The sequence below is a fragment of the Camellia sinensis genome, chromosome 15, assembly GCF_055761805.1.
Source record: "Camellia sinensis isolate YWXY chromosome 15, ASM5576180v1, whole genome shotgun sequence".
Classification (NCBI taxonomy): Eukaryota; Viridiplantae; Streptophyta; class Magnoliopsida; order Ericales; family Theaceae; genus Camellia; species Camellia sinensis.
In genome coordinates this window covers 62,462,098-62,489,877 of record NC_138975.1, presented here as the reverse complement: position 1 = coordinate 62,489,877, position 27,780 = coordinate 62,462,098, and the positions used below count along the sequence as shown (strand labels likewise).

Below are 27,780 nucleotides of genomic sequence, written 5' to 3'. Positions count from 1 at the left end.
TAAGAAGATTGACTAATAAAAAATCTTTTCCACCTTAGGATGTCATCGGGAGGCTACGTCAGTACCGACTCATGGGGTGTTTTCCATATGCAAGGAAGGAGGGCCATGTCTGTCAGCCCGTACTTTAGCTGCCGACGCTGTGAAATCACCGCCGAGGAAATGATCGAGACTGAGATACGTAAGGTGGAGATGGGGTACTCCCGCTATACGAGGATGCAGAAGAGGTCTCTGGTGCGGCGCCGCCTACAATTTCTGAGCCGGGCAGCAAAGAAGGCGATCCGAGTGGAGCAAGATGAACAGAGGATGGACTCCTTGATACACCGAGCTTTGACCACCATAGCACCGACTCAGGCTGAAAGCCACGAATCTTGTTATCACGGGCAGGCGATAATCAACCAATGGATATGGGGCATCCACCAGAGCAGCAAGGAGCAAACCCAGCCTACCCTATCGAGGTGTCATCTGATCACAATCCTCCCGCACCAATGTACACCCCCCGCTCTCTGGACCAAGCCACCGACTCCGCTGATGAAGACCCAAAAGAAGACTTTGATTGGTCGGGAAACGAGAACTAAATCGAGGGATAGTAAAACTAGACTTTTGTAAGACCTGCTGATGGGGATCCTTAGAATAAGATAACCTAAACTTGTAATGCGTAGATGCTCTTTGAATGTAACTCCGATATAGGAGCCCTTTTGTAATGATGCCTATTATAATATATGAATGATGTGTTGATCTATGCTATTGACTGTTACTTGCTTTAGTGCACCCTAAGGAAACTGAACCTTTATTTCAAATCTAAGTAGTAATATTTTCTCAGACTGGAAACCAACTCATCACGTGCCATGAACAGAATGGTGGACACGCGAGCTAATGGCTATACCGAAACCAGCAACAATGTACGAAACCGTCCCAGAAATTAACACGGACCCATCCCCGTAGGGGCTAACATCCCCGATAACCTAGGTCATCAAATTTTGGAGGAACTAGGGCAATTAAGGAACAATCGGCAGAATGAGAGGACTAGACTCTTTTCTGAGTTTCGGAAGCAGAGGCCGCCAAAGTTCATAGGCGTACCAGACCTGAAGGTAGCTGAAAATTGGCTCCGGCAGATAGAGAAAACGCTAGACACCATGGGCATAGCCGAGGCTGCTGATAGAATAGCTTTGGCAGTATTCAAGCTTGATGATGAGACTGACCATTGGTGGGAGTTAATTAAGAATACTCGTGACGTAGCGAGCCTATCATGGAACCAGTTCAGGGAACTATTCCTAAATAAATATTTCCCAAGTACTATCTGTCGAGAACAAGTCAAGGAATTCCAAAACCTGGAGCAAGGAAATATGACCGTGACCCAGTATGCTGCAAAATTTGAAGAGCTATCCCGATACGCAACCAGATATGTAGCAAATGATGAAGAGAAAGAAAGGATATTCGAGTGGGGACTGGACCTTACAATCAGAGGAAGAGTTCTTCCGCAACGACTCCCCTCATATGCCGAGGTGCTGGAAACGACATTAGAATCTGAAAGGGAAGTGAACGACGCCAGGAAGGGTTGGAATAAGGGAAAAGGGAGTCAGGCATCTATTGGCCCTCAGAGGATCCAGAGAGGAAGCGTGACCTCAAAGCCCTACTCCAGACCACAACCACAACAGCAACGACAGCAACCGCAGCAACAGATCCAGAGAGGAGGCTACAAACAAAGGCCGGTGGGACAAATCCAGTACTTTTATTGCCAACAATTAGGGCACAAAAAGAGCGAATGCCCCCTACTCCCTCCATCGGGATACCAAGGAGGAGGTTCCGGAGCAAATGCCCAGGCATTAGGTGGGCAAAAGCCGTGGACAAATAAGGCAGGGTCTACCGGGCAGCAGCACCAGAAGAGCGGAGGAACTCAGAATGCCAAGACTAGTGGCAACCAGAAGGCAACCAGCAGAATCTTTGCCCTGCAAGAGGAAGAAGCCGACCCGTCCGTGATTGAGGGTAATTTAGTACTATACAATTCTTGGGTGCATGTTTTATTTGATACCGGTGCATCACATTCTTTCATATCCTATGCTTGTGCTAAGTCATTAGAACTTGTATGTGAACCCTTAGCAACTGCCTTAAGTGTAATGTCACCTATGGAAGGATGCGTTCGGGTAGGATCGATCTGTAAGGACTGCAAGATAGGAATGTCGGACCTACGCTTAACTTGCGACCTTCGTGTCATGGAAATGTCGGACTTCGATATTATTTTGGGCATGGATTGGTTGTCCGCCTACCGAGCGGTGATCGACTGTCGTCAGAAGAAAGTGGTAGCTCATACGCAAGATGGAACACGTTTCCAATTTAAGGGGGATAGACAAGACCCCATGGTTTCAACAAAACATCGGACGCAGTGGTGCGATCAACTTGCGAGTAGGATAGTAAGCCTAATTCTAAATGAGGAAGGCCAAGGCGAAATAGAACTTCCGCGCGTAGTATGCGATTATGCAAATATATTTCCTACGGAATTACTAGGATTGCCGCCAACCTGGGAAGTAGACTTTAGCATCGAGCTGCAACTTGGGACTACCCCGATATCCATGGCTCTGTATCGTATGGAACCAGCAGAACTACAAGAATTGAAGACATAACTACAGGAATTGCTCGAGAAAGGATTCATTAAGCCAAGTACTTCGCCATGGGAAGCACCCGTGCTGTTTGCTAAAAAGAAGGATGGGTCGTTGAGGCTATGCATCGATTATCGTCAACTCAATCGAGTCACGATTAAGAACTGATACCCACTCCCAAGGATTGATGACCTTTTTGACCAACTTAGAGGCTCAAGGTGCTATTCAAAGATCGATCTCAGGTCAGGTTACCATCAACTACGAGTCAAGGAGGAGGATATACCAAAGACTGCCTTTCGTACTAGATATGGCCACTATGAGTTTGTAGTAATGCCCTTCGGACTAACCAATGCACTGGCAATATTCATGAGCCTAATGAATAAGATTTTTAGACCATACATTAACCAGTTTGTAGTAGTGTTCATTGATGACATCTTGGTATATTCAAGGTCTAAAGAAGAGCATGAGCAACATTTAAGGACTGTCCTTCAAGTTCTTAGGAATAATCGGTTATATGCCAAGGCGAGTAAATGTGAGTTCTGGTTGAATGAAGTAAAGTTCTTAGGGCATGTGGTATCAGAGAATGGGATTGCGGTGGATCCAACCAAGGTGGAGGCAGTATTAGATTGGAGGCAACCAAAGACCGTGTCAGAAACCCGCAGCTTCTTAGGATTAGCCGGTTATTACCGGAGGTTCATCCAAGATTTCTCCAAACTAGCTAAACCAATGACTCGTTTAACACAAAAGGGAGTAAAGTATGAGTGGGACGACGCTTGCGAAAAATCTTTCCAAGAGCTAAAGAAGAGGTTAACTAGTGCGCCAATTTTGACCATCCCAAAATGAGAAGAGGGGTACACTGTGTATTGCGATGCGTCTAAAGAAGGATTAGGTTACGTGCTCATGCAAAATGGAAAGGTAGTCGCCTATGGATCCAGATAGTTAAAACCTCACGAGCGCAACTACCACACACATGACTTGGAGTTAGCAGCTGTAGTTTTTGCCCTAAAATAGTGGCGACATTACCTGTATGGGGAACAATTTGAGATTTTCACAAATCACAAGAGCCTGAAGTATCTATTCACGCAGAAGGACCTTAACTTGAGACAGAGACGATGGATGGAGTATCTTGAGGATTTCCAGTTCACACTCTCATATCACCCCGGTAAGGCCAATGTAGTAGCAGATGCTCTAAGTCGTAAAAGCAGAGGGATGATAGCTAGGATCTCCGTCAAGGAATGGGATATGGTTAAGACACTCAATGAGTTCAGGATCCAAGTAAAATCTCAAGATACAAGAGCATATCTTAGTGCGCAGAAGGTGATGTCTAAGTTGATGAATGAGGTCCTAGAGGCCCAGAAGCACGATCAAGAGGTAGCCTACATCAAGGGACGTCTAAAATCACGAGAGCCCATGCCCAATTGGGTAATTCACCCTGATGGGAGTTTAAGATACCAAGGTAGATCGTTTGTACCAAGTGACGAGTTACTTAGAGAAAAGGTACCGAAGGAATGTCATCATTCTGCATTTGCGGTACATCCAGGAGGGACTAAAATGTACCAAGATTTGAAGAGGCAGTACTGGTGGAATGGAATGAAGAAGGAAGTGGCTAAATTTGTAGCAAAATGTCTGACCTTCCAACAAGTGAAGGCGGAACATCAGAAACCAGGGGGAATGTTGCAACCTCTACCGATAGCCGAATGGAAGTGGGAGTATGTAATGATGGACTGTGTGACAGGGTTGCCTAAGTCACCTAGAGGGCGCAATGCTATATGGGTAATAGTGGACCGCCTCACCAAGTCAGCGCATTTCTTACCCTATAAGATGACCGACACTTTAGAGTCTATGTGCAGGCTCTACATTGGGGAGATCATTTGACTACATGGAATTCCAGTATCTATCGTGTCAGATCGTGATCCACGGTTCACCTCTCAATTTTGGGGGAGCTTGCAGGAAGCTCTTGGTACTGAGTTATGTTTTAGCACCGCCTTTCACCTGCAAACGGATGGACAATCTGAACGTACAATCCAGACACTCGAAGAAATGTTGAGAGCTTGCGCAATGGATTTTCAAGGAAGTTGGGAATGACACCTACCTCTAATTGAATTCGCCTACAACAATAGTTTTCAAGCTAGCATCGGTATGGCGCCTTTTGAAGCATTATACGGACGACCTTGCAGATCGCCGATTTGTTGGACGGAAGTGGGTGATGCAAATCTGATAGAACCCGAACGTGTTCTAAAAACTACTGAGAAGGTCAAATTGATTCAACAACAGTTAAAGACTGCCCAAGACCGTCAAAGAAATTATGCAGACACGAGGAGAAGACCATTGGTGTTTGAAGTAAGCAGCCACGTGTTCTTAAAGGTGCAACCTAGGCGTGGAGTCGTACGTTTTGGGAGAAAGGGGAAGCTGTCACCACGATATATTGGGCCTTTTGAGGTACTGGAAAGAGTGGGCGAAGTAGCATATAGACTAGCTCTACCCCCGCAGTTAGAAGGGATACACAACGTCTTCCATGTATCTATGTTGAGAAAATACATCGCTGACCCGTCACACGTCCTCAAGTGGGAAGGAATCAGTCTTGACAAAGATGTTACATTTAAAGAAGGACCGGTACCAATACAGGATCGTCGAGAAAAGAACCTTAGAGGCAAGATGGTTCACTTGGTGAAAGTGCTATGGCGTCATTGGGGAATTGAGGAATCTACATGGGAACGCCAAGATTGGGTGAAGGCAAACTACCATGAGCTTTTCGAAGGCAGTATGTAGTTGAATTTTAAGGACGAAATTGTTTTAAGGGGGATAGGTTGTAAAGCCCTTGAAATATGTATTCACTTTTAAGACCCTAATGTTTGAATTATTTTTCTTAAAGCCCCTCGGTTACTTGAATTAATTCGAATCTTGTCGGTTAGCATTACTATTTTATTTTTATCAAAACAGAAATTTCCCTAGCCGGATTAGGTTACCTAACCTAATTTAATTCTACATAAGTTACATGTATTTAACTCCAAGCCCCCACCCTTTAATTAAATTCAAAACTTACCCCAAACTAGTACTTGTACCTTGTACCTTGAAGTACCATCAATTATATATATATATATATACATATATGTGTATACTAGTACCTAAAATGATTAAAATAATAACCCATCACATTCCCCCAAGGCCGGCCACCCTAGGGAAGATAGAGGAGCCAATTTTCAAGATTCATAATGAAGATATTCTAGGAAACCCAAACCTAGTACCCTAGACCTAGGTTGCTAATTCCAAAACTAGTTCCATTCTAACTAGTATCTTTAAGTAAGCTTCCTAAATCATCCCTAATTCTTTTAAAATTTCAAACAAATCCTAACCTTCCCATCCATTTCCAACTAATGGGCTTTTAGGACTTTTTACCTCAAAATTTGCCTATAAATACCAACCTCCCCTAAGCTTGGCAAGCACAAACACCACACCCACGCACACATTCGGCTAGAGAGAGGGAGGAGAGCAAGAGAGAGAAGTCTATAAGAGAAGAATGAGGAAGAAGAGAGCTTCTTGTGCAACGCTTAGTAGGTAAGCCACAAACACAACCTTCTCTTTCATGTTCCCTCTTTTTCAATACATGTTTCTAAGGGTTCTAAATAATGTTTTCAGATCTTTTATTACTGAGTTCTCATGTTAAAAATGCTAAGGGTTGAGTATTGATTCCATCTCTGTTGTATTTTTCCCATTTTGGCACAAAACCATCTTCTTTTGTACCAATCTCTCAACTTTTCAAGAGCACTTTTTCAAACAAATTTTCTGAGTTAAAAATGTGATAGTTAGCATATTTTCTTCACAAAAGAAATGAAACTTTCCCTTGGTGAAACCCCTTTTTGATAAATCTTCTTGTTTTGGGCAAAGCACCTCAGAATCTGTTTTTGCAGCCCACTTCCAGAAATTCTAGAAAAATGTAAAAAATTATTCTGGACCTCTATTTTATTTCAAAACCTTCCTTAAGGTGTTAGATTTCAACTAAAATTGGTTTCATCGAAAAACATTAAGCGGTTTGCAAGAAAATCAATTTTTCGTAACGGTCGATGGATCTGGACAGAATCTGGACAGCGCTGGCATATTTTCTAAATAACTTAGAATCTGGAATAGCAATCCCATTTTCGAAAAATGTTCTAGAAACTAGATCAAATTCCCTAGAAACCATAGGAAGACCAAGTCCGGTGGAGGATCTAAAATTGACCTTTCATTTTAATCTTTATGCGATGCTAAATCTGGAAATTTTGTTATGTGTGGATGTTTTATACCCTTGAGTTCATGAGATTGCTTATTAGCTTATGATCATATCTTGGCATGATATTATATGTGTTGTGGTTATGTTATTTACCCTTCTCATCTTAAGAATGCATGCTTACATGGATATTATTGTCTTATAAGTTGGACTAACCTTGATTTAAAACATTTAATTCAACGGGAAACCTAATTGGGAGGGTATTGGGTTTTCAAGCACTTGAGTAATGAAAAGATGATAATATGTGATATATGGATTGTTGGGATGCGTTCTCTATTTGAAAGTTAAAGTCTTACGCAAGTGGTTTTCGGAACCCTTGAATGGAGAGGTTGTATTTGGACCCCAGGTGGTTTGGTGTAAGGAGGGATTCAGGCAAGGCCCTATTTTATCGTCTCTTTTGAGGCCCTGCGGTTGGCGCTACGCTGTATAGAACCGTTGGTAGGCATCCGAGGTTAGTTCTGCAACAAAGCAGCAAAAGATGGGGCATACCGAATAATCCGTGTCCGATTCTCGTGGTTGGCAGGACGAAAATCTATTTGGGGGATTTCTAGTTGCTAACAACCTAACTTAACCCTTTATTTATTTAATTGAGTATTATGCTTTATTGCTTGATCTTATAATGGTGATTGTGTATTGGACTGGGAAAAAGGGGTAGGGTGTGTGTGTGTTTACTGGGCATTCAAAGCTCACGGCGTATCATGCCAGGTGACGAAGCGGAACTCATAGCTGGAGACGACGAGCCCGAAACTTTTGAAGACTTTTGGCTATCCTAGAAAAATTAGAAGTTTCTTTTTGGATGTTTTGTAAAGACTCATTTAGAGACTTAAGCTTTCTTCTGGAATGTAATGTAATGGAACCATCTTTTGAGTTATATATATTGTGATTGATATGTATTTATATTCTATGTAAGAACCTTATCATTGCTTATGAGACCTTGTGTCAATACCTTTTAAGATCTGTCAAAAGGGCAGTGCGCAGCCTAAGAAAGCTGGACTTAGAAGGGAGGCTAATTTGACTCCTCTGGCGATCTGGGATCTTACTTGGTTATTGACCATAGGACTCGTTATTGACTGTCTCTTGACTGCAACCTATAGTGTAGAACCGGGGCGTCACATGTTTTCAGAGCTTATTGCATTGCCAGATTCTCATGTTTGTCACACCTTGCTCATGTTTGAGAATTTGTGTCTTGTTGCTTAGCTTATGTGCCAATTGGCATGCATGTTTGTTTTGTATTTTGGTACCATCATTTTAGTACTTTTGGCCACTGATTTGGGCATGTTTGAGAGCTGTCCATTTTAGTTTAAGTCCATCTTCGCATGTTGTTGCATGCTTGCCTTAGAAGTTGTCACATGCTTGTTGCATACTTGGTACATTGCATGTTGTTACATGCTAATTCCATTACGTGTTGTTGCATGCTCATTTCATTCCATCATGCTTGCATGTTTGCATAGCATTGTGTGTGCATGCCTTGTCTCTTGATCAAACATGATAGAGGTTGAGTCCCCCTTATGTGTTTTGTGCATTCATTCCACATTGAATTGCACATTTGGCTCCTTTGGCCATCATGCATTGGAATGCGTGATTGGTGGCTTGAGGGTCGAGAACTACACACCTTTGAGCTTTAAACATGATAAGGGGTGTAGTTGCAAACATTGTCTTACAAATGTATTGCCATACCTCTGTTTGTCCTCTGCTGCAAACAGCATTTTGCAGGAAAAGATGGCCGATTGGCTAAAAGTGTTTGGCCGATGACCTCATAAATGGTCGATGACACCTTTCTTTTGGCCGATGGCTTCACCATTTGGCCGATGGCCTCTCAGCATGTCCATGAAGTGGTTCTAGAGCATCGCAGGACTTTTCATAGTTTTCAGAGGTGCAAAACAGTGCAAACAGAGGCAACATGAGGCATGGCAACGGATTTCCGAGCAAAGTCGATCGAGCATGCATTTGTCCCTCTTATCGAGTCCGCTTTACTGTTTGTAGCTTAATTAATTTGTTTAATTAGTTAAAAGTTGTGTAATAATTAATTAGCTTGTTAGTTGATTAATTAGTTGATTTGTATTATTCTTTCGGACCCTCCGTCGAGAGGGCCAATTGTTGTAATAAATGTGCGTGTGTGATGCATGTTTTCCAACCCCACGTCTTTCTCCCTTTTACTTAACCACTTACGATGGTTAGTTTTAGGGTATATTTCATTTAGCATCCTTATGCTATGCATGTCTGCATCATTCATCTGTATTGCATGCACCGGGCTCGGCGCATCATACTAACTGCATTGTATTTCAATTCCTACTTGAATACATGTATCGAGTTGTCGCATCTCATATGCTATCTTAGAATAGCCGAGCCTATTTCTAGTTGCATTTTGCATGTGTTGCATTAGCCATCTTAACATGAACTAGGATCATGCATTGATTATTAACTAGTTTTTTATTTTGGCTCGGAGTACACTGTGAGTGTTTATGCTTTAGCATCTTGCATGAGTGTAAGTGTTGCCATGATAGCATGTTTGCCATGAGACTATTTGCTTATGTGATATAACTGCCTGAATGCCAGTGGGTGAAGGTTGGATTGCTTGAATTGGAACAATTCATCAAATCCTCGATTTAGCCTACTTGCGAGTAGCAAACTTCAAACCGTTTTTCAAACAACAAATATGCAATGCTTTGTTCCAAATTAGGCGATCTAGTCTATACTTGTGTGTTGTGCGCATCACATAGTAATTCTAGCTAATAATTGGAATAAGAACGCATGTGTTTTCAAAAACAAGATATCATGCTTAGTACAGGCCGATCTTTGATCGGGCGAGTGGGGGTTCTCATTGCATGACATTCCCCTCTCGTACCCAAGTTCCCGAGCCGAGGCAACTTTGGTGATGACGGACACGTGGCCTTAGGCAACGAGTCAGGGTTTCTTAAATTCTCACAAAATAAATATTTAGGTGGCGACTCTGTATCTGGTAGAGCAGTTCATGTTTGGCACTTCTTTACAAAAATCACTTTTTCAAAAACGATTTGCCAGATTTGGACTCTTTGGTGATTTATCGGTCTTGCATTGCACTTTTCAAGATTAGATTCAGAACCGTGACATTTGAGTCCGAACTGTAGTATGCTAGAGAGCAAACGAGATTTCGCTCCTTTGCAAGCGCAGAGCTTCCGAAGTCCTCGGGGCGCGTCTACAACAGGCTTTTGAGTGGACCCCCAAATCCGAAGAGGCCTTTCAACAATTAAAGCAGTGCATGGCCAACCCCCTCTACTCTCTCAGACACTCTCAGGCAAAACCCTCTTTCTTTACTTAGCCGGATCAAACATTGCAGTCAGTGCGACCCTCATCAGGGAAGACAACTCAGTACAACGTCCAGTCTACTACATTAGCCGAGCTCTCAGGGGGGCAGAACAAAACTATCCTCTGCTGGAGAAAATGGCCCTTGCCTTGGTCATAGCCTCAAGGTGACTCCGACATTATTTCCAAGCTCACTTCATAGTGGTTCTCACTGACCAACCATTGAAGAAGGTCATGCAACAGCCAGAGTTGTCTGGCAGACTTATGCAATGGTCCATCGAGCTCAGCCAATATGAAATCTCTTACTGACCTCGAACGACGATCAAACGACAAGCCATCGCCGATTTTATCTTGGAATTCACCAATCCCACTCCAACCGCGCCCTCTCCACCAAGGCAATTCAATGTTGAGGCAGAAGACCCCCATTCCTGGACCCTCAGTGTCGATGGATCATCCCGCAAAGAAGGCAGAGGGGCTGGTCTCATCCTAACTGCTCCCGAGGGTGGTTATTTCTAGTGTGCCCTCCATTTCCTGTTCGATGCAAGCAATAATGAAGCCGAATATGAGGCCTTGATAGCAGGTCTTCGCCTAGCCAAAGACATTAGTGTAAGCCATATCCAAGTGTTCAGTGATTCCAAATTAATCGTCGGGCAGATTACGGGGGAATTCGACGCAAAGGAAGACACGATGCAAGCCTACAGGGATATTGCACTCCCTCTTGTTCGCTTTTTCAATACTTTCCATATCAAACACATCCCTTGGTCAGAAAACTCCAACGCAGATGAAATGACCCAATTAGCCTCGACTGACCAGTCAAACCTCAGCCATGGCATTCACCTTGAATACCTGACCCATCCAGCTACTTCGCCAAACCAGTAGGAGGTTCACTTCCTCCAAAATGAACCTATCCTATGGGCTGCAAACATCCTTCTATTTTTGATAAGTGGGGAGTTGCTAGACGATAAACAGGAGGCCGCCAAAGTCAGAGCCCGGTCGTCCAATTACATCCTCATCACCAACATACTGTACAAACGTGGATTTTCACACCCATACCTCAGGTGTCTCAGTCCTGCTCAAGTGACCTATGTGATGAGGGAAGTCCACAAGGGCGTATGTGGTAATCATTCGGGTGCCAGGTCACTGGCCCATAAAATCATTCGCACTGACTACTTCTGGCCTACTCTCAGCTAAGATGCCATCGAATTTGTACTTAAGTGTGATAAATGCCAGCGCTTTGCCAACATCCCCTATGCTCCACCTACAGAACTGATTATACTCTGCAGTCCCTACCCATTCGCCAAGTGGGGCATCGACTTAGTTAGTCCATTGCCCACCAATAGAGGCCAAACTTAGTTCGTTGTAGTTGCCATTGACTACTTCACTAAATGGGTGTAAGCGGAACCCCTCGCCACAATCACCGAACGGAACACAACCAGATTCATCTGGCAGTCAATCGTATGCCGATTTGGAATCCCTCAAGCCATCGTCTAAGACAACGGCAAACAATTCGACAATGCCAAGTTTAGGAAATTCTGTGCAGAGCTCCACATTAAGCCATGTTTCTCTTCCCCAGTCATCCCCAAACCAATGGGCAAGTCGAAGTCACCAATCGCTCTCTTCTGAAGATCATCAAAACTAAGTTGGAAGCCGCTAAGGGACTCTGGGCTGAGGAACTACCAAACGTACTCTGGGCTTATCGAACTACTGCTCATACCCCTACTGGGGAGACCTTTTTTTCGCCTAACGTACGGCGCAGAGGCGGTTATTCCAGTTGAGATTGGCCTGCCGACCCCTCGGGTTTTGCACCCGAATACAGAACTTAACAAAGAATTGCGTCGGGCTGACTTGGACTTGATTGAAGAGCTCCGAGAGACAACCGCTGTCAGACGGGTGTCGTATCAGCAAAAAATGAGAAAACATTATAACCGCAAAGTTCGACAGGGAGAGTTCGCTGTGGGGGACCTAGTCTTGCGCGAAGCAACCCTTGCCACTAAAAATCCTACCGAGGGCAAGCTAGCGGCCAAGTGGAAAGGAGCTTATGTTGTAAAAGTTAGACCTCGCCCGGGCGCTTATCGACTCCAAGATATGGAGGGCAGTGACCTCCCCCATCCATGGAATGCCGAGCACTTGAAGCGTTATTTCCAGTGAAATGGTGTTTCCTGTTTTTGAACTATTCCATTGTTGTATGTTCCTTTTTGCACTATTCCACTGGTGTAAATTTGTGATCAATAGGTTGTGCCTTAAATGATAATGACTTTATGTCTCCATTATTTGCGTCATGTTTCAATAACAACTTGTTAACTAAAGTCTCAGCCAGACTGAGCACGAAGAGCTTAACCAGACTTAGTTAACTTAAGTCTCAGCTAGACTGAGCACGAAGAGCTCAGCTAGACTGAGTTAACTAAAACCTTAGACAGACTGAGCACGAAGAGGTTAGCCAGACAGAGTAAACTAAAGCCTCAGACAGACTGAGCACGAAGAGCTCAGCCAGACCGAGTAAACTTAAGCCTTAGCGCAACAGAGCCCTCCAAGTCTTTGTCAGAATTTGCATGAAGAATTCGGCCGGTTTGAATCAAAGCTAGTCTCAGTTGTTGCCATATTGTGACAACCCTCACCTCTGATTAGCGTTAAATTATGATTAAGCATGATAAGTAATTGATTAAGATAAAATTCTGAATTGATTGCATGAGTGTGATGCTTTAATTACATGTTTATCTGTTTGTTATTGAATGATCTGTTCATGTTTTAACTTCGGATTGCGAATTGAAAGCCTTATCGGCGACCAATTCAGAAATTGATTAGTGTTATATGCTAATTAGGATTTATAGAATTTTATGGTAGGCTTAATTAAAATTCAATTTGGAATGATTAAATTAGAATAAATAATGCTAGATTAATTGAATATAGGTTATTTACGTTTTTGCCATTGAGTGGGCCACCTTTAGAGACATTGTTTGGGGCTTAATTCACATATTTGATGCATCATCTTTTCATTCATCTTCTAGACCAAACTGTGAGAGAGAGGGAGATTAGGAGAAAATGGAATTCAACAAGAGGTTGTCTTGAACACTTAAAAGAAATTGAAGAAGATTTGAGAAATTGAGCTTCTACACTTGGAATTCAAGACTTAAGGTAGGAAATTCATTCTCTTGATTATGAATTTAAGTTGTTACAAGCATTGTTCTTGAAAGTTTCATTGATATTATGTCCAAATTGGTGATTAGAGTCAAGAATTAGCTTAAAGTGTTGATTCGGGAGTGAATTCATGCATGCATGTCCATATCATAGAGTTTGAAGTAATTTTTCATGAAATTCCTACATGCATGTTCATATTCTACTTGTGGTACGAGAATTCACCATGTTTTAGAGTTCAATCTTGCATTTGGTCATGCTTTGGAGCATTAGAGTTCATAGGAACTCATGCATGTTAAGTTCTTACTTTGCTCTTCAAGTTTTATTGAAATTGGTGTTCAATTGTAACACCTTTGGGCTTGATTTATAAAAATGATCTTCAAAACATGTTGTAGTATGAGTTTCTAAGTGTTTTCTAGAAAATTGGCCCAAAAGGATGAGTTTTGGTATGTTTGATTCTTGGTTTGAGTTTTGGAAGCAAATCTAGAAAACCCAGATTTTGGCTTCCACGCTTGAGCGAAGGATTCCACGCTCGAGCGACCACCTTTGTGTTCAGACCTCTGCTCGAGCGACGGAATGCTGGCTTGAGTGTAGATTGCTGGCTCTCAAGTTTTTGCGTGCAGACGCACGCTCGAGCGGCGAGACCTACGCTCGAGTGAGCATCGAGCGGAGAATTTCAGCAACCAGTACTTTTTGCATTTTTACAGACCGCTCGAGCGAAGGAGTCTATGCTCGAGTGACCCCGTTGTTTTGGTAAGCTCGCTCGAGCGTAGAAAGCCACGCTTGAGCGAGACCCCTGTTTTTAGCAAATTTTGAAAAGTGTTTTAAAGTACCTTTTTTGTATCCTCATTCCATCCTAGGCATTCCTAGGCCATGTTTAAGGCATCTTAATAAGGATAATGATATAAAACCACACCAAGTCAAGTTAGGGGCTAAGTTGTTAATCCCGAGTGTGTAACTTAGTGTGTGTTCGTTCTACAACTGTGTAGGGTTGGCACCCGAGGATGCTGATTAGCCCACTTATAGCCCAGTAATCTGTGAGTAACAATGTTGTAAAGATATGTTCAATTATAATTATTTTCTGAACGATTGACTGTACTGCCTTTTGAAATGACAGTGTTTACTGAATGAATGTTTGTTCTATTTGTAAACTGTAAATACTCGTGGCATCCATAGCAACTTACTGTTACTGTTACTGCTACTGTTACAGAGATCTCTGTCAGTTCCAATGTTTGGAACTACTACTATTTACTGTTTTGATGGCCATCAACTGACTGTTCGATCTATTAAGACCTACTATATTGTCTTGCTATCGGATGTACTGATATGGCATGAAATATGAGCCACTGATTGAATAACTGATCTGCTGATGCAAATGACTGTTTTAATTACTGAGAGGACATTCATTCTTAACCCTTTTACACATTTGTTATCCACTGGGCTGTAGCTTACTGTTTATATATGTATGTATGTGGCCAGGCACCGGACCGAAGCTACGAGCGTCAAGTTAAGCTCATGTTTTGTCCAGCCAACCATTGTACCTCACCTCGAGGTTCCGAGTCCGTTCAAGCCAAGGCTGTTTTTGGGGTGTCTCAGACTCACCCTTTTTGGCCTCTATTAATGTAATAAATGTTTAAGACTTTTGACTGTACAGTTATGGTGAAGGGATTGGATCCCCAACCTATATGTTATGTGTATCTGATATCTATATATATGTTGTGGTTATGATGTGGACTAGTCTATAACAGTCTTTTTCCATTCAGATTTTCACAGCTCATTGGACATCTTTTATTTACTGTTTGGCTTCTGCCAGCCCCTTACTCTGTATTACTGTCATTACTGTTAAGCAGGCCTTTGGTAATCATGGATTACTGGCCGGTTATGATGCTAAACCCTTAGAAGCGGGTTTGGGTCGTGACAGAGTGGTATGAAAGCACGAGTTATACCGCACACACATGTCCAAATGAGTTATAGGATGTCCTAGAAAAGTAATTAGGACATTGCATGAGCATGAGAAAGTGTGTGTGGCCATGATATGAATATATGTGCTAATGTGCTAATGTGCTTAAGTAAGCAATTTCCTATGTTTATTATTATCGTATTGCATATAGTGAAATAGAGAATGCAAGAAATGCCGATGAATCTGAATCATTTGAAGCTAGAATGGAAAGGTTAGAAAGAATGATTGAACTGTTGACTGAGGCCCTAAGACAACAACAGAACCAACAGCCCTTACCTCTTCCAGTACAGCCAGAACCAAATGTTCATGATGATGTAATTGCTTTGACACAGAAGTTCAACAAAATGAATCCACCAACATTCCAAGGAGGCCTTGAACCACTAAAGGCCGAAGCATGGGTTTTAGAAACCGAAAAGTTGTTTGAAGTGTTCCCTTGTCCAGAGGCACACAAAGTATTACTGGCCACCTTCACCTTACAAGAAGAGGTTAGACGGTGGTGGATGCTCATTCGTGATACTAGCTATGCTATGACTTGGGCTCAGTTTAAAGAGGCCTTTTACGAAAAATACTTCCCTCAGTGTGTCAGGGACCGCAAAGTAACTGAATTTGAGCAACTGAAGCAAGGCACCATGTCAGTAGCAAAATATGAATCCAAGTTCACTGAACTCGCCCGGTATACACCACACATGGTTGATACTGATTATAAAAAGGCCAGAAAGTTTGAAGGCGGGCTTAATATGGAGATACTCGATCGAATTAATGTCTTGAAACTGCTCAAATATGTGGATGTCCTTGACCGAACAATTATGGCCGAGGCAAATGTTACTGCATTGCAACAGATTAAGACACCGGTGACCGAATGGCGGGGTAAGAGGCGAGGTTTCAATTTCAAAAAGGGCCGAAATAACTCATTAAATAAAAAGCAAAACACAGGGTCAACAAGCAGCTCTAGTCAGGGAAACAGTTCCATACCACCCTGCTCCGAATGTGGCAAAAGACATAAAGGGGTTTGTTACAGAATTTCTGGTGCATGTTATAGGTGTGGCAAGATGGGCCACATGGTCAAAGATTGCCCTCCCACGTCTCAAGGCAATAGTAAGGCTGCAGCTAGTGCCGCAGCATCAACTGTTACACCAAAACCCAATCCCAAAGCTACTGGAAAGGAACCTCTAAAGCAAGGCCGGGTGTTTGCACTTGTACCGGGAGATGTGTAGAACACCGAGATAGTTGTGTCAGGTATTCTCTCAATTTGTGCTCAAAATGCTTATATTCTGATTGATTCGGGGTTCACACATTCGTTTGTCTCGCATGCTTTTTCACGAAAATTAAATAGACCACTGGAACCCATGAACTATTTGTTAGCTGTATCTTCACCTACTGGGGGATCCATGACTTGTGCTCATGTGTATCCTGCATGTGAAGTTGTTATTGGGGATATACTTCTGTATGTTGATTTACTGCCTTTGAATATTGATCATTTCGATGTAATTTTTGGAATGGACTGGTTAACAAAATATCATGCTTCCATAAACTGTGTAACGAAACAAGTTGTTTTTCATCCACCTGGATTGCCTAAATTTGTTTTTAACAGAGTTGGTGTAGTACCTCCCCCATATTTGATTTCGTCCATGAAAGCATTCAAATTGATTAAGAAGGGGTGTAAAGGGTATTTCTGTTGCATATTGACTGTACCTGCTGATACTAAAACTAATGTGGACAGTATTCCTATAGTCAGAGAATTCCCAGATGTTTCTCCAGAGGATCTGCCAGGGGATTTGATTGATAAAGAGATTGAGGTCACCGTTGAAGTGTTACCGGGTACACAACCAATTTCTAAAACTCCGTACAGAATGGCACCTACTGAATTAAAAGAATTAAAAATTCAGCTGCAAGAATTATTGGATAAGAAGTTCATCAGGCCCAGTACTTCACCGTGGGCCGCACCAGTTTTATTTGTGAAAAAAAAAAGACGGCTCACTAAGACTTTGCCTTGACTACCGTGAATTGAACAAGGTGACAGTGAAAAACATGTACCCATTGCCTCGTATTGATGACTTATTTGACCAATTGCAAGGTGCTCAGGTTTTCTCCAAAATTGACCTTAGATCCGGATATCACCAGTTGAAAGTCAAAGTAGAGGACATTGAAAAGATTGCCTTTCGAATGAGGTACGAACATTACGAATTTCTTGTTATGCCTTTCGGAGTTACTAATGCACCTGCTACATTTATGGACCTTATGAACAGAATTTTTAAACCATTCCTCGACGAATTTGTGGTTGTTTTTATAGATGACATTTTGATTTATTCCAAGAGTGAGAAGGAACATGAACATCATTTGAGAATTGCCTTACAGACCTTAAGAGAACAGAAACTGTATGCAAAACTGACAAAGTGCGAATTTTGGCTTGATAATGTTATGTTTTTGGGCCATGTGATTAGCAAGGACGGTATTTCAGTTGACTCACAGAAAATTGAAGCAGTGGTGAATTGGCCTAGACCGACTAATGTTGCTGAAGTTCGGAGTTTCTTGGGTTTAGCCGGGTACTACAGAAGGTTTGTGAAAGATTTTTTTAAATTGCCCTACCATTAACTCAGTTGACCCAAAAGGGAATATCATTTGACTGGACCGATCAGAGAGAATCAGCTTTCCAAGAATTAAAGACTCGACTTGTGACTGCACAGATTCTTACCCTACCCTCGGGTATGGATGGATTTACTATTTTTAGTGATGCTTCTTATAAGGGTTTGGGATGTGTGTTAATGCAGAATGGTAAAGTTATTGCATATGCTTCCCGACAACTGAGGCCACATGAAAAGAATTACCCAACTCATGACTTAAAACTTGCTGCAGTAATGTTTGCATTGAAAATTTGGCGCCACTACCTACATGGGGCAACATGTGAAGTGTACACAGATCACAAGAGTTTGAAATATTTCTTTACACAGAAAGAGTTAAACATGAGACAGCGAAGATGGTTAGAACTGATAAAGGACTATGACTTGCAAATTTTGTACCATCCGGAAAAAGCTAGCACCGTTGCTGATGCACTTAGTCGGAAAGCAATTGGGAATTTGGCCTGTTTACTCACCAGACAGAAAAAAAATGCTATGTGATCTTGAGAAATTTGAAGTTGAGATTGTTTTACGAGAACAAGGTGGGACATTGGCTGCTATTTCTGCTCAACCGGCACTCATTGAGGAGATTAAAGAGAAACAACACCAAGATGACTTTTTGAAGAAGGTCATTGATGAACGAGAATCCAAACCAAGGCCGGACTTTAAATTCGAAAACAATGTATTAAAATTTCAGGGAAGGTTGTGTGTACCAAATGATTCTGAACTGAAAAGGCGAATTTTGCAGGAAGGCCACAATTCAAAACTTTCCATCTATCCAGGGAATACAAAAATGTACCAAGACTTGAAACTCAACTTCTGGTGGCCGAGAATGAAAAAAGAAATTTCCGAGTTTGTGTCAAAATGCCTACATTGCCAACAAGTCAAAGCTGAACACCAACGACCCTTAGGCTTACTTCAACCCTTACCGATACCGGAGTGGAAATGGGAACATATTACTATGGATTTTATTGTCGGGTTATCTCGCTCCAGTAGAGGTATGGACTCAATTTGGGTTATTGTTGATCGATTGACTAAATATGCTTACTTCTTACCTGTCAAAACAATTTATAATGCAGATAAATTGGCTACAATTTATATTGATAAGATTGTTAGATTGCATAGAGTGCCTATGTCTATTGTTTCTGACAGGGACTCGAAGTTTACATCGAGATTCTGGCAAAGTCTGCAAACAGCGTTGGGTATCGAATTGAGACTGAGTAGTGCATACCATCCTCAGACAGATGGCCAATTAGAAAGAACCATCCAGACTCTGGAAGACTTACTATGTATGTGCGTTCTTGATTTCCAGGGAAATTGGGAAAGCCATTTACCTTTAGCTGAATTCGCCTACAACAACAGTTTTCACTCGAGCACTGGTATGGCGCCTTTCGAGGCTTTATATGGCAGAAAATGTCAGTCTCCTATTTGCTGGGGCAGAAGTTGGAGATGGGCCTTTGCTTGGGCCCGAGATTGCACACGAGAGCATAGAAAAGGTGAAACTGATTCAACAAAGATTGAAAATCGCACAAAGCCGACAGAAAAGTTATGCGGATGTCCGAAGGCGAGACAGGGAATATGAAGTGGGTGATCATGTTTTTGTTAAAGTGACACCAATGAAAGGACAGACTTGTTTTGGGGCTAAGGGTAAGCTAGCACCGAGATATGTTGGGCCGTATGAAATCATTGAAAAGGTTAATCTAATGGCGTACCAAGTAGCGCTTCCTCCTGAAATGGAGCATATGCATAATGTTTTCCATATTTCAATGTTGAGGGATTATCTTCGGGACCCTTTCCATGTTATTGAGCCTACCCGTGTGGTATTAAGCAATGATTACACTTATGAAGAACGGCCTATTCAGGTTATGAATCGACGAATCAAGAAGTTGAGAAATAAGGAAATCCTGTTAGTGAAAGTAGATTGGCAAAACCACGGTGGCATTTATGCCACTTGGGAAAGGGAAGACGATATGATGAAAAGATATCCTGAATTGTTCCCTTTGGATCCAGCGTTCTTAAAAAATGAAGGTAATTCGAGTTTGGAGGACCAAACTCTTTTAAGGGGGCAAGACTGTAATAACCCTCACCTCTGATTAGCGTTAAATTGTGATTAAGCATGATAAGTAATTGATTAAGATAAAATCCTGAATCGATTGCATGAGTGTGATGCTTTAATTACATTTCTATCTGTTTGTTATTGAATGATTTGTTCATGTTTTAACTTCGGATTACGAATTGAAAGCCTTATCGGCAACCGATTCAGAAATTGATTAGTGTTATATGCTAATTAGGATTTATAGAATTTTATAGTAGGCTTAATTAAAATTTAATTTGGAATGATTAAATTAGAATAAATAATGCTAGATTAATTGAATATAGGTTATTTACGTTTTTGCCATTGAGTGGGCTACCTTTAGAGACATTGTTTGGGGCTTAATTCACATATTTGATGCATCATCTTTTCATCCATCTTCTAGACCAAACCGTGAGAGAGAGGGAGATTAGGAGAAAATGGAATTCAACAAGAGGTTGGCTTGAACACTTAGAAGAAATTGAAGAAGATTTGAGAAATCGAGCTTCTACACTTGGAATTCAAGACTTAAGGTAGGAAATTCATTCTCTTGATTATGAATTTAAGTTGTTACATGCATTGTTCTTGAAAGTTTCATTGATATTATGTCCAAATTGGTGATTAGAGTCAAGAATTAGCTTAAAGTGTTGATTCGGGAGTGAATTCATGCATGCATGTCCATATCATAGAGTTTGAAGTAATTTTTCATGAAATTCCTACATGCATGTTCATATTCTACTTGTGGTACGAGAATTCACCATGTTTTAGAGTTCAATCTTGCATTTGGTCATGCTTTGGAGCATTAGAGTTCATAGGAACTCATGCATGCTAAGTTCTTACTTTGCTTTTCAAGTTTCATTGAAATTGGTGTTCAATTGTCACACATTTAGGCTTGATTTTATAAAAATGATCTTCAAAACATACTGTAGTACGAATTTCTAAGTGTTTTCCAGAAAAGTGGCCCAAAAGGATGAGTTTTGGCATGTTTGATTCTTGGTTTGAGCTTTGGAAGCAAATCTAGAAAACCCAAATTTTGGCTTCCACGCTCGAGCGACCACCTTTGTGTTCAGAGCTCCGCTCGAGCGACGGAATGCTGGCTTGAGCGTAGATTGCAAGCTCTCAGGTTTTTGCGTGTGTAGACGCACGCTCGAGCGGCGAGACCTACGCTCGAGCGAGGAACTGTGTCTCACGCTCGAGCGAGCATCGAGCGGAGAATTTCAACAACTAGTACTTTTTGCATTTTTATAGACCGCTCGAGCGAGGGAGTCTACGCTCGAGTGACCCTTTTGTTTTGGTAAGCTCGCTCGAGCGTAGAAAGCCACGCTTGAGCGAGACCCCTGTTTTCAGTAAATTTTAAAAAGTGTTTTAAAGTACCTTTTTTGCATCCTCATTCCATCCTAAGCATTCATATGCCATGTTTAAGGCATCTTAATGAGGATAATGATATAGAACCACACCAAGTCAAGTTAGGGGCTAAGTTATTAATCCCGAGTGTGTAACTTAATGTGTGTTCGTTCTACAACTGCGTAGGGTTAGCACCCGAGGACGCTGATTAGCCCACATATAGCCCAGTAATCTGTGAGTAACAATGTTGTAAAGATATGTTTAATTATAATTATTTTCTGAACGATTGACTGTATTGCTTTTTGAAATGACAGTGTTTATTGAATGAATGTTTGTCCTATTTGTAAACTGTACTCGTGGCATCCATAGCAACTTACTGTTACTGTTACGGTTACTGTTACTATTACTGCTACTGTTACAGAGATCTCTGTCAGTTCCAATGTTTGGAACTGCTACTGTTTACTATTTTGATGGCCATCAACTGACTATTCGGTCTATTAAGACCTATTGTATTGTCTTGCTATCGGATGTACCACGTATGACTGCTATGATTTCTAATTGACTGATATGGCATGAAATATGAGCCACTGATTAAATAACTGATCTACTGATACAAATGACTATTTTAATTACTAAAAGGACATTCATTCTTAACCCCTTTACACATTTGTTATTTACTAGGTTTTAGCTCACTGCTTATATATGTATGTATGTATATGGCCAGGCACCGGACCGAAGCTAGGAGCGTCAAGTTAAGCTCATGTTTTGTCAAGCCAACCATTGTGCCTCACCTCGAGGTTGCGAGTTCGTTCAAGCCAAGGTTGTTTTAGGGGTGTCTCAGACTCACCATTTTTGGCCTCTGTTAATGTAATAAATGTTTAAGACTTTTGACTGTACAGTTATGGTGAAGGGATTGGATCCCCAACCTATATGTTATGTGTATCTAATATCTATATATATGTTGTGCTTATGATGTGGACTAGTCTATAACAGTCTTTTTCCATTCAGATTTTCACAGCACATTGGACATCTTTTATTTACTGTTTGGCTTCTGTCAGCCCCTTACTCTGTATTACTGTCATTACTGTTAAGCAGGCCTTTGGTAATCACGGATTATTGGCCGGTTACGATGCTAAACCCTTAGGGGCGGGTTTGGGTCGTGTCACATATTTAGTTAAAATCCAAGTTCATGACCATCCATTTTCACTAGTCATACAAGTTAGCCCGTTTGCCCATTTTTAACATTTTTACATCATGGTTTACTTAGGAAATTTCATATTACTCAGCTGTTACGAAATTTCATATTACATCATGGTTTGCCCGTTTCTAACATTTGTACTAGTCATCCATTTTCACTAGTGAACATACAAGTCAGCCTGATTGCCCAATTTTGACCATTTTTACATCAAAATTTACTTACAAGTTTCACAATTTACGCCCAAGTCTCATTTTTTACACCTGCTTCTTGTTGAATTCCACTCAACCATTTTCACCATCCCAAATTTACAAATCAGAGCAATAACAACAACAACAATACATAAGAAAACTCGTTGTTTTATTAACAAACTTGCATTTTTACACAAATTTATTACAGAAACTACCTCTATTACAAAAAAAAAAAAAACAAAAACAAAAACAAACAAACAAAAACAAATAGTTATATGTAGTTAATCTCCCTCACTCTACGCGAGATCTTCCTCTTCAACCTCCTCATCTAGGGGGGTCTGGGCGACGTCCTCTTCTCTTACTTTCACGAGGCTGAAGTCCACATCCGGGAAAAGCTTTTGCGCCTTATACTTGAAAGTCATCCAGCCGCTGTCCTAGAACTGGCTCATCTCGTGCTTATAGAAGTCAGACCGTTGGAAGCTTTGGATCACTTCCTCCTCACTCCAACCTCTAGCGGCCACTCCCGACGGCCTAGCCCCCCCATCCCCTTCTTTCGCTAAGCTCTTGGTGACCACGACATCCATGGCCATCTGGAATTCGGCGAACCCCTTGAACTCGTCTATGGCTGCCATGCATAAGTCGGGGTACGCAGCCCTCTCTGATGCCAACTTGGCTCTTTCTTCCGTTAGAGCCTTCTCCAGCTCTGCGATCCGACGATCTGCTTCTACTTTGTCTTTGATCGACTGGTCGTGCAGTTCCTCGTTGTTGGTAAGGGCCTCTTCCCACCTCTCATTGGCGGTGGTGCAGGCTTGTTAGACCGGCTCTAGCTGCCTCTTCTCACTCGCCAGCTCGAACTCTAGAGATACCGCCTTGCGGCGTTTCACTTCCAGCTCTGATTTGGTCGCTAGGAGCTCAGCACCAATACGCTCTACTGAATAATTCTGCACCACCGCCAATACTTCCATCTTCTAGGCTCTTTGTGCACACTCTAGCCCCTTTGCACACGCACTCCGAGCGGCCTTCTTCTAGCCCGCTGTCTCTGTCGTTAGTTTCTGCAGCTACGTCTTCATCCATTCTAATTGGGCCCTCAGCGATTTTACCTCCATCTTCGCGTGCGTTGCTTTATTCATCAGGGCAGCTGCCAAGGTCGCTGTATCCATCTGGGTCGAGCAAATCCCTCTCAGAAGGTTGACGTCCGTCAACCGCGCCATCGACCGCACGGCCACATTCTCCATCACTCCATCCTCCATCACTCCGAGCGACCTGCCAACGCGCGCGCGTGGTACATGGCGGTCTTCAGCGCGACGCTTGTCTCTGGTTTATTACTTCCAGCCTTCTCTTCACCAGGACTGGGAGACACTTCTACCACGGACCCTACCATCGCTTCCGCTTGGGCACTTGGGCCCACGTCTTCTTTCAGCACTTGGGCACTTGGCCTCATGTCTTCTTTTGACACTTGGGCTCTTGGGCCCATGCCTTCTTCCGCCACGTGAGCAATTTCCCTTCCTGATGCCTCCTCCGCCACCCCCTCCTTCATCTTCTTCAAAATAGGGGTGTCCTTACTCCCCTCTGCCGCCACCCTCTTCTTCTTCGATTTCTTTAACACTGCCTCCACCTCCTATTTGCCCCTCTCCTTAAGTGGGTTTACTGGGGGCGGCAGTGGGGGAAAGTCAGTCAGGTCTTTGCCTCCCAACGGCTTGGGGCAAGGTCAGACTCTCTCTCTCATCACCAACTTAGGAGCAGGCCCCAACTGAGACTCCTTATACTTTTCTGCCTTGGCAAAGGTCTTCTGCTCTTCTGCCTTCTCCGCCTTTCATCTTGCTTCCAACTCCTCCTGTGCAGGGTCCTATTCCATCAACTGCGGTCCTAAACCTAAGGCATACAAAGCTGAAGGACGGACAAGGTCGTCCCATCTCACACCCTCCTTCTCCCTCCACTCCTTCACCATCTTTACCCTACCTTCTGCCTTCGCCCCCCACTTTGGCTCCACCGACTTCATGGGGACTTTCCATGTCATGTACACTTCCCCCCACCATTTGTTGATACATAGAACCATCTTGGTTTCCACCCCTTCACCGAAGATGGCAAGCCCGCCACTAGACCCCGACCCGCCACCGCCTGCAAGGTCACCCACGTCTCTTGTTGGGCGGAGGCCTTGTAATAGAAAAAGAATTCCTCCACTGTCATCGTCGCCCCATCGGTCGCCCGTGGCTATGCGATCGCGCAGGTTATTAGAATTTTCCATGCGCTGGGCATCAGTTGCCCCGGTGCCACCTCCAGTCGGTTCAATACATCTACCACTACTGGGGGGATCGACAACCTTAACCCTCTCCGCAATGTTTCCTCGTACAACGTGAATTCTGTCGGCCGCGCATCTGACGCCCTTTCCTTAGATATGGGCAGCCTCAACTCTATCTCCACTGGAATTTGGTACTTCCTTCGTACCTCTCCAACTCCTCCGCCGTAAACGTAGACTTGTCGGCCTTGGTGTGCTAGTGGTTCGGCTCCACTTGGCTAATTGGCTTGGCAACCACGATCATCGTCTCCGGGCGAGCCCGCACCGCTTACCCAGCTCCCATCTCCTCCCTCCACTCTACTCGATACTGTTCCGCCAACTCCACTGCGTCGTCTTCTCCCAATGGGTCTAGCCTCATGGTTGGCACTTCATCTCGAGCCATTCCTCCTACGTGTCTGCGTATCGCTTCAGACGCTGGCACAAGGAAGTTCACAAAATGTTGTAGAGGCGTGTCACACGAAACAAATGAGTTCACTTCTCAGATGTGTTGGTTTTTTGCAATAAGGTAAGTAAAGCGAATAACTCCAAATGCCCACGGCTTGCCTATATTCCAAGGGTCGAGATTAACTTTTGCCAATTTGAAATATTTCGAAAAGTTCCGCCTCCACCTTTTCAACACCATATATTACCCTATCCCTTCGCTTTTTGCTAACACATCACCTCCCCCATTACGGGATTATGCAACGTGTACGACCACGATCCACTACCCTCTTCCCCTACCTTGTCTATTTCACTTCACATCACCACATGCCCCGCCGCTCATCGAGCCCCATGCGCTGCCATTCTCTCCCCACTAGGTCACCCTTCGCGGTCAGCCCTCCTCCCAGGCGGCCTCCTCACTCGGTCACCCTTCGCGGTCGGCCCTCCTCCCAGTCGGTCTTCTCACTCGGTCACCCTTCCCGGTCGGCCCTCCTTCCAGTTGGTCTTCTCACTCGGTCACTCTTCGCGGGCGACCCTCCTCCCAGTCAGTCTACTCACTCGGTCACCCTTTGCGGTCGGCCCTTCTCCCCGTTGGACTTCTCTCACTCGACCACCCACAAACCCCGTCTTCTTCCTTATTCCCTTCGTTGGATTGAAGCTGCACTTAGGAATGGAGGACTACTGACATAGCTGAGCCTGTAGGGAGGCTTTTGGCCCACCACTTAGAGCCCAACGCACGATTCAAACACTAAAGCCCAACATTATTGGAACCCAACGTTGCACCAAGAACCAATGGCATCTAAACACTTGTCAAGAGAAGAACCAGCCACGTAAGCAGATAAAGATCTTGCAGAGTTATTGCACTACACATCAACCAATAATAAGGTCCCCTGCAGCAATTAAAGCGATAACCCCTTCACGTCGGAACAGAACAACCTCACAATGAACAAGACGAGCTAGAGCATAGACTTTCGGCCAACATGACAGGTCGGAGTGGACAAGGAAATGATGAACAAATGATATAAACAGGTTTCTACGACAAAAAAGAAGGTTAAGTTCTTTATCATCATCCTATCTCTACATTCTATTAATCTCTCTTCTAAATTGCTTGTCAGAGGACTCCCGTTCCCCGTTGGACTTTTGTGCAGGTATCCCAGTGAGCCCATCGACCGGACAACGGTGTGGGAGGCGTGGATCAACCCGACCCGTCCATCAGAGACTAGTAATGGGGGTGTTTGGTGCAGCTTTTTTAAGCCAACTTATGGCTTTTGGCTTTTAAAAAGTTATTTTGGACTGTTTGGTTAAACTTATTTCAAACAGCTTCTGATTCTAACAACTTATTTTAAGTCAAAAAAGCTGATTCTGAGAAGCTGCTCACCCCTTGCTTCTGATTATCAGCTTCTGCTGTGGACATGTTAATTCACGGTTATACTCTTAGATTTTTTTATTTTTTATTTTTTTAAAAATAGAAAAAAACTCAAATGGACTATTAAATATTATTATTATTTTTTATGAAAAATGTAGACAAATAGTGAATAATAAAAAATAAAAATTAATTGAAAAAGCTACTTCACAGCTTATTTAACAAACACTACTCAGCAACTTAAATCTATAATCTAACAGCTATACCAAACAGATTAACCGCTTCTGATTAAAGTCATAATCTATAATCTGTTAAGCTATAATCTATAATCTGTTTTAACAGCTACACCAAACACCACCAATATCATCAATATATATATATATATATATAGGTGGGATATTAGCTACATAATACGATGGAATTTGGCACATTAATTGATACATAGCAGTATTGCTAATGTTTATCCAATTTTTCCCATAATAAATTTATAATGAAAAGAAATGTTTAAATTTTTTATTTTTAAAATTTTCTCCATAATAAATTTATTTATGATGAAAAAAATGTTTATACCTTTTTTTTTTCTTTAACTTTTTATTTCGCGCCTCATTTTGTACCCACTTTATTAGGTGACAAATTTTATTAAATATGGTTAAAAAAAGTATTGGTGTATTCCACCATTAGCTAAAATTTATCTAATATGTTAATTCGTGAAAGAATACGGATGGGGTATGAAATAATAAAAAGATAAAATAGAAATAAAAAAAAAAAAAAGCTTAAGAGGGTATTTTGGTCTAATTAGAAAAACATATTTATTATATTGTTATAAATTTATTACCTTTTATAGAGAGTTAATAGGTATCATTTAATGCATTCTTAACCAATGCATATATCATTATTCTATTTCTTAACCAGTGCATATTTAATTTTCACAATTTTTTTCTGAGCGCTCAAAAATTCATAATTTGAAACTTTTAGTGCAATTGTCCCAAACTTTTTTTTTTGGCATAAGAATAATAATTTGAAAGATTATATTATTTTTATCTATTTGTCTAT

General features: G+C 42.3%; 3 protein-coding genes across 3 annotated transcripts; all 3 read left to right on the top strand.

Annotated features, from left to right (window-relative positions):
* The first annotated feature begins 1,133 nt into the window (after positions 1–1,133).
* LOC145813014 (uncharacterized) lies at positions 1,134–3,437 on the top strand. The gene is made up of 2 exons (XM_082908270.1): positions 1,134–1,983; positions 3,052–3,437. The coding sequence occupies exons 1-2, from the start codon at positions 1,134–1,136 to the stop codon at positions 3,435–3,437; spliced, it is 1,236 nt and encodes a 411-aa protein (XP_082764396.1).
* Positions 3,438–4,733: 1,296 nt separating this feature from the next.
* Positions 4,734–5,363, top strand: LOC145813013 (uncharacterized). The gene has a single exon (XM_082908269.1). The coding sequence runs from the start codon at positions 4,734–4,736 to the stop codon at positions 5,361–5,363; it is 630 nt and encodes a 209-aa protein (XP_082764395.1).
* A 10,396-nt stretch (positions 5,364–15,759) lies between these two features.
* LOC145813012 (uncharacterized) lies at positions 15,760–21,586 on the top strand. The gene is made up of 5 exons (XM_082908268.1): positions 15,760–16,106; positions 16,272–16,442; positions 16,824–17,141; positions 17,674–17,787; positions 21,577–21,586. The coding sequence occupies exons 1-5, from the start codon at positions 15,760–15,762 to the stop codon at positions 21,584–21,586; spliced, it is 960 nt and encodes a 319-aa protein (XP_082764394.1).
* The last annotated feature ends 6,194 nt before the right edge of the window (positions 21,587–27,780 follow it).

What these genes read in the sequence shown, in the direction of transcription:
- LOC145813014 (XM_082908270.1), top strand. Translation starts at nt 1,134, where the DNA reads ATGGGCATAGCCGAGGCTGCTGATAGAATAGCTTTGGCAGTATTCAAG. An exon ending in CGACCCGTCCGTGATTGAGG is followed by an intron (nt 1,984 to 3,051) that starts GTAATTTAGTAC and finishes CAAGGTCTAAAG; the next exon opens with AAGAGCATGAGCAACATTTA.
- LOC145813013 (XM_082908269.1), top strand. Translation starts at nt 4,734, where the DNA reads ATGGCGCCTTTTGAAGCATTATACGGACGACCTTGCAGATCGCCGATT.
- LOC145813012 (XM_082908268.1), top strand. Translation starts at nt 15,760, where the DNA reads ATGACTTGGGCTCAGTTTAAAGAGGCCTTTTACGAAAAATACTTCCCT. An exon ending in GCACTTGTACCGGGAGATGT is followed by an intron (nt 16,443 to 16,823) that starts GTAGAACACCGA and finishes TGTTTTTAACAG; the next exon opens with AGTTGGTGTAGTACCTCCCC. An exon ending in CAAGAATTATTGGATAAGAA is followed by an intron (nt 17,142 to 17,673) that starts GTTCATCAGGCC and finishes CCATGTGATTAG; the next exon opens with CAAGGACGGTATTTCAGTTG.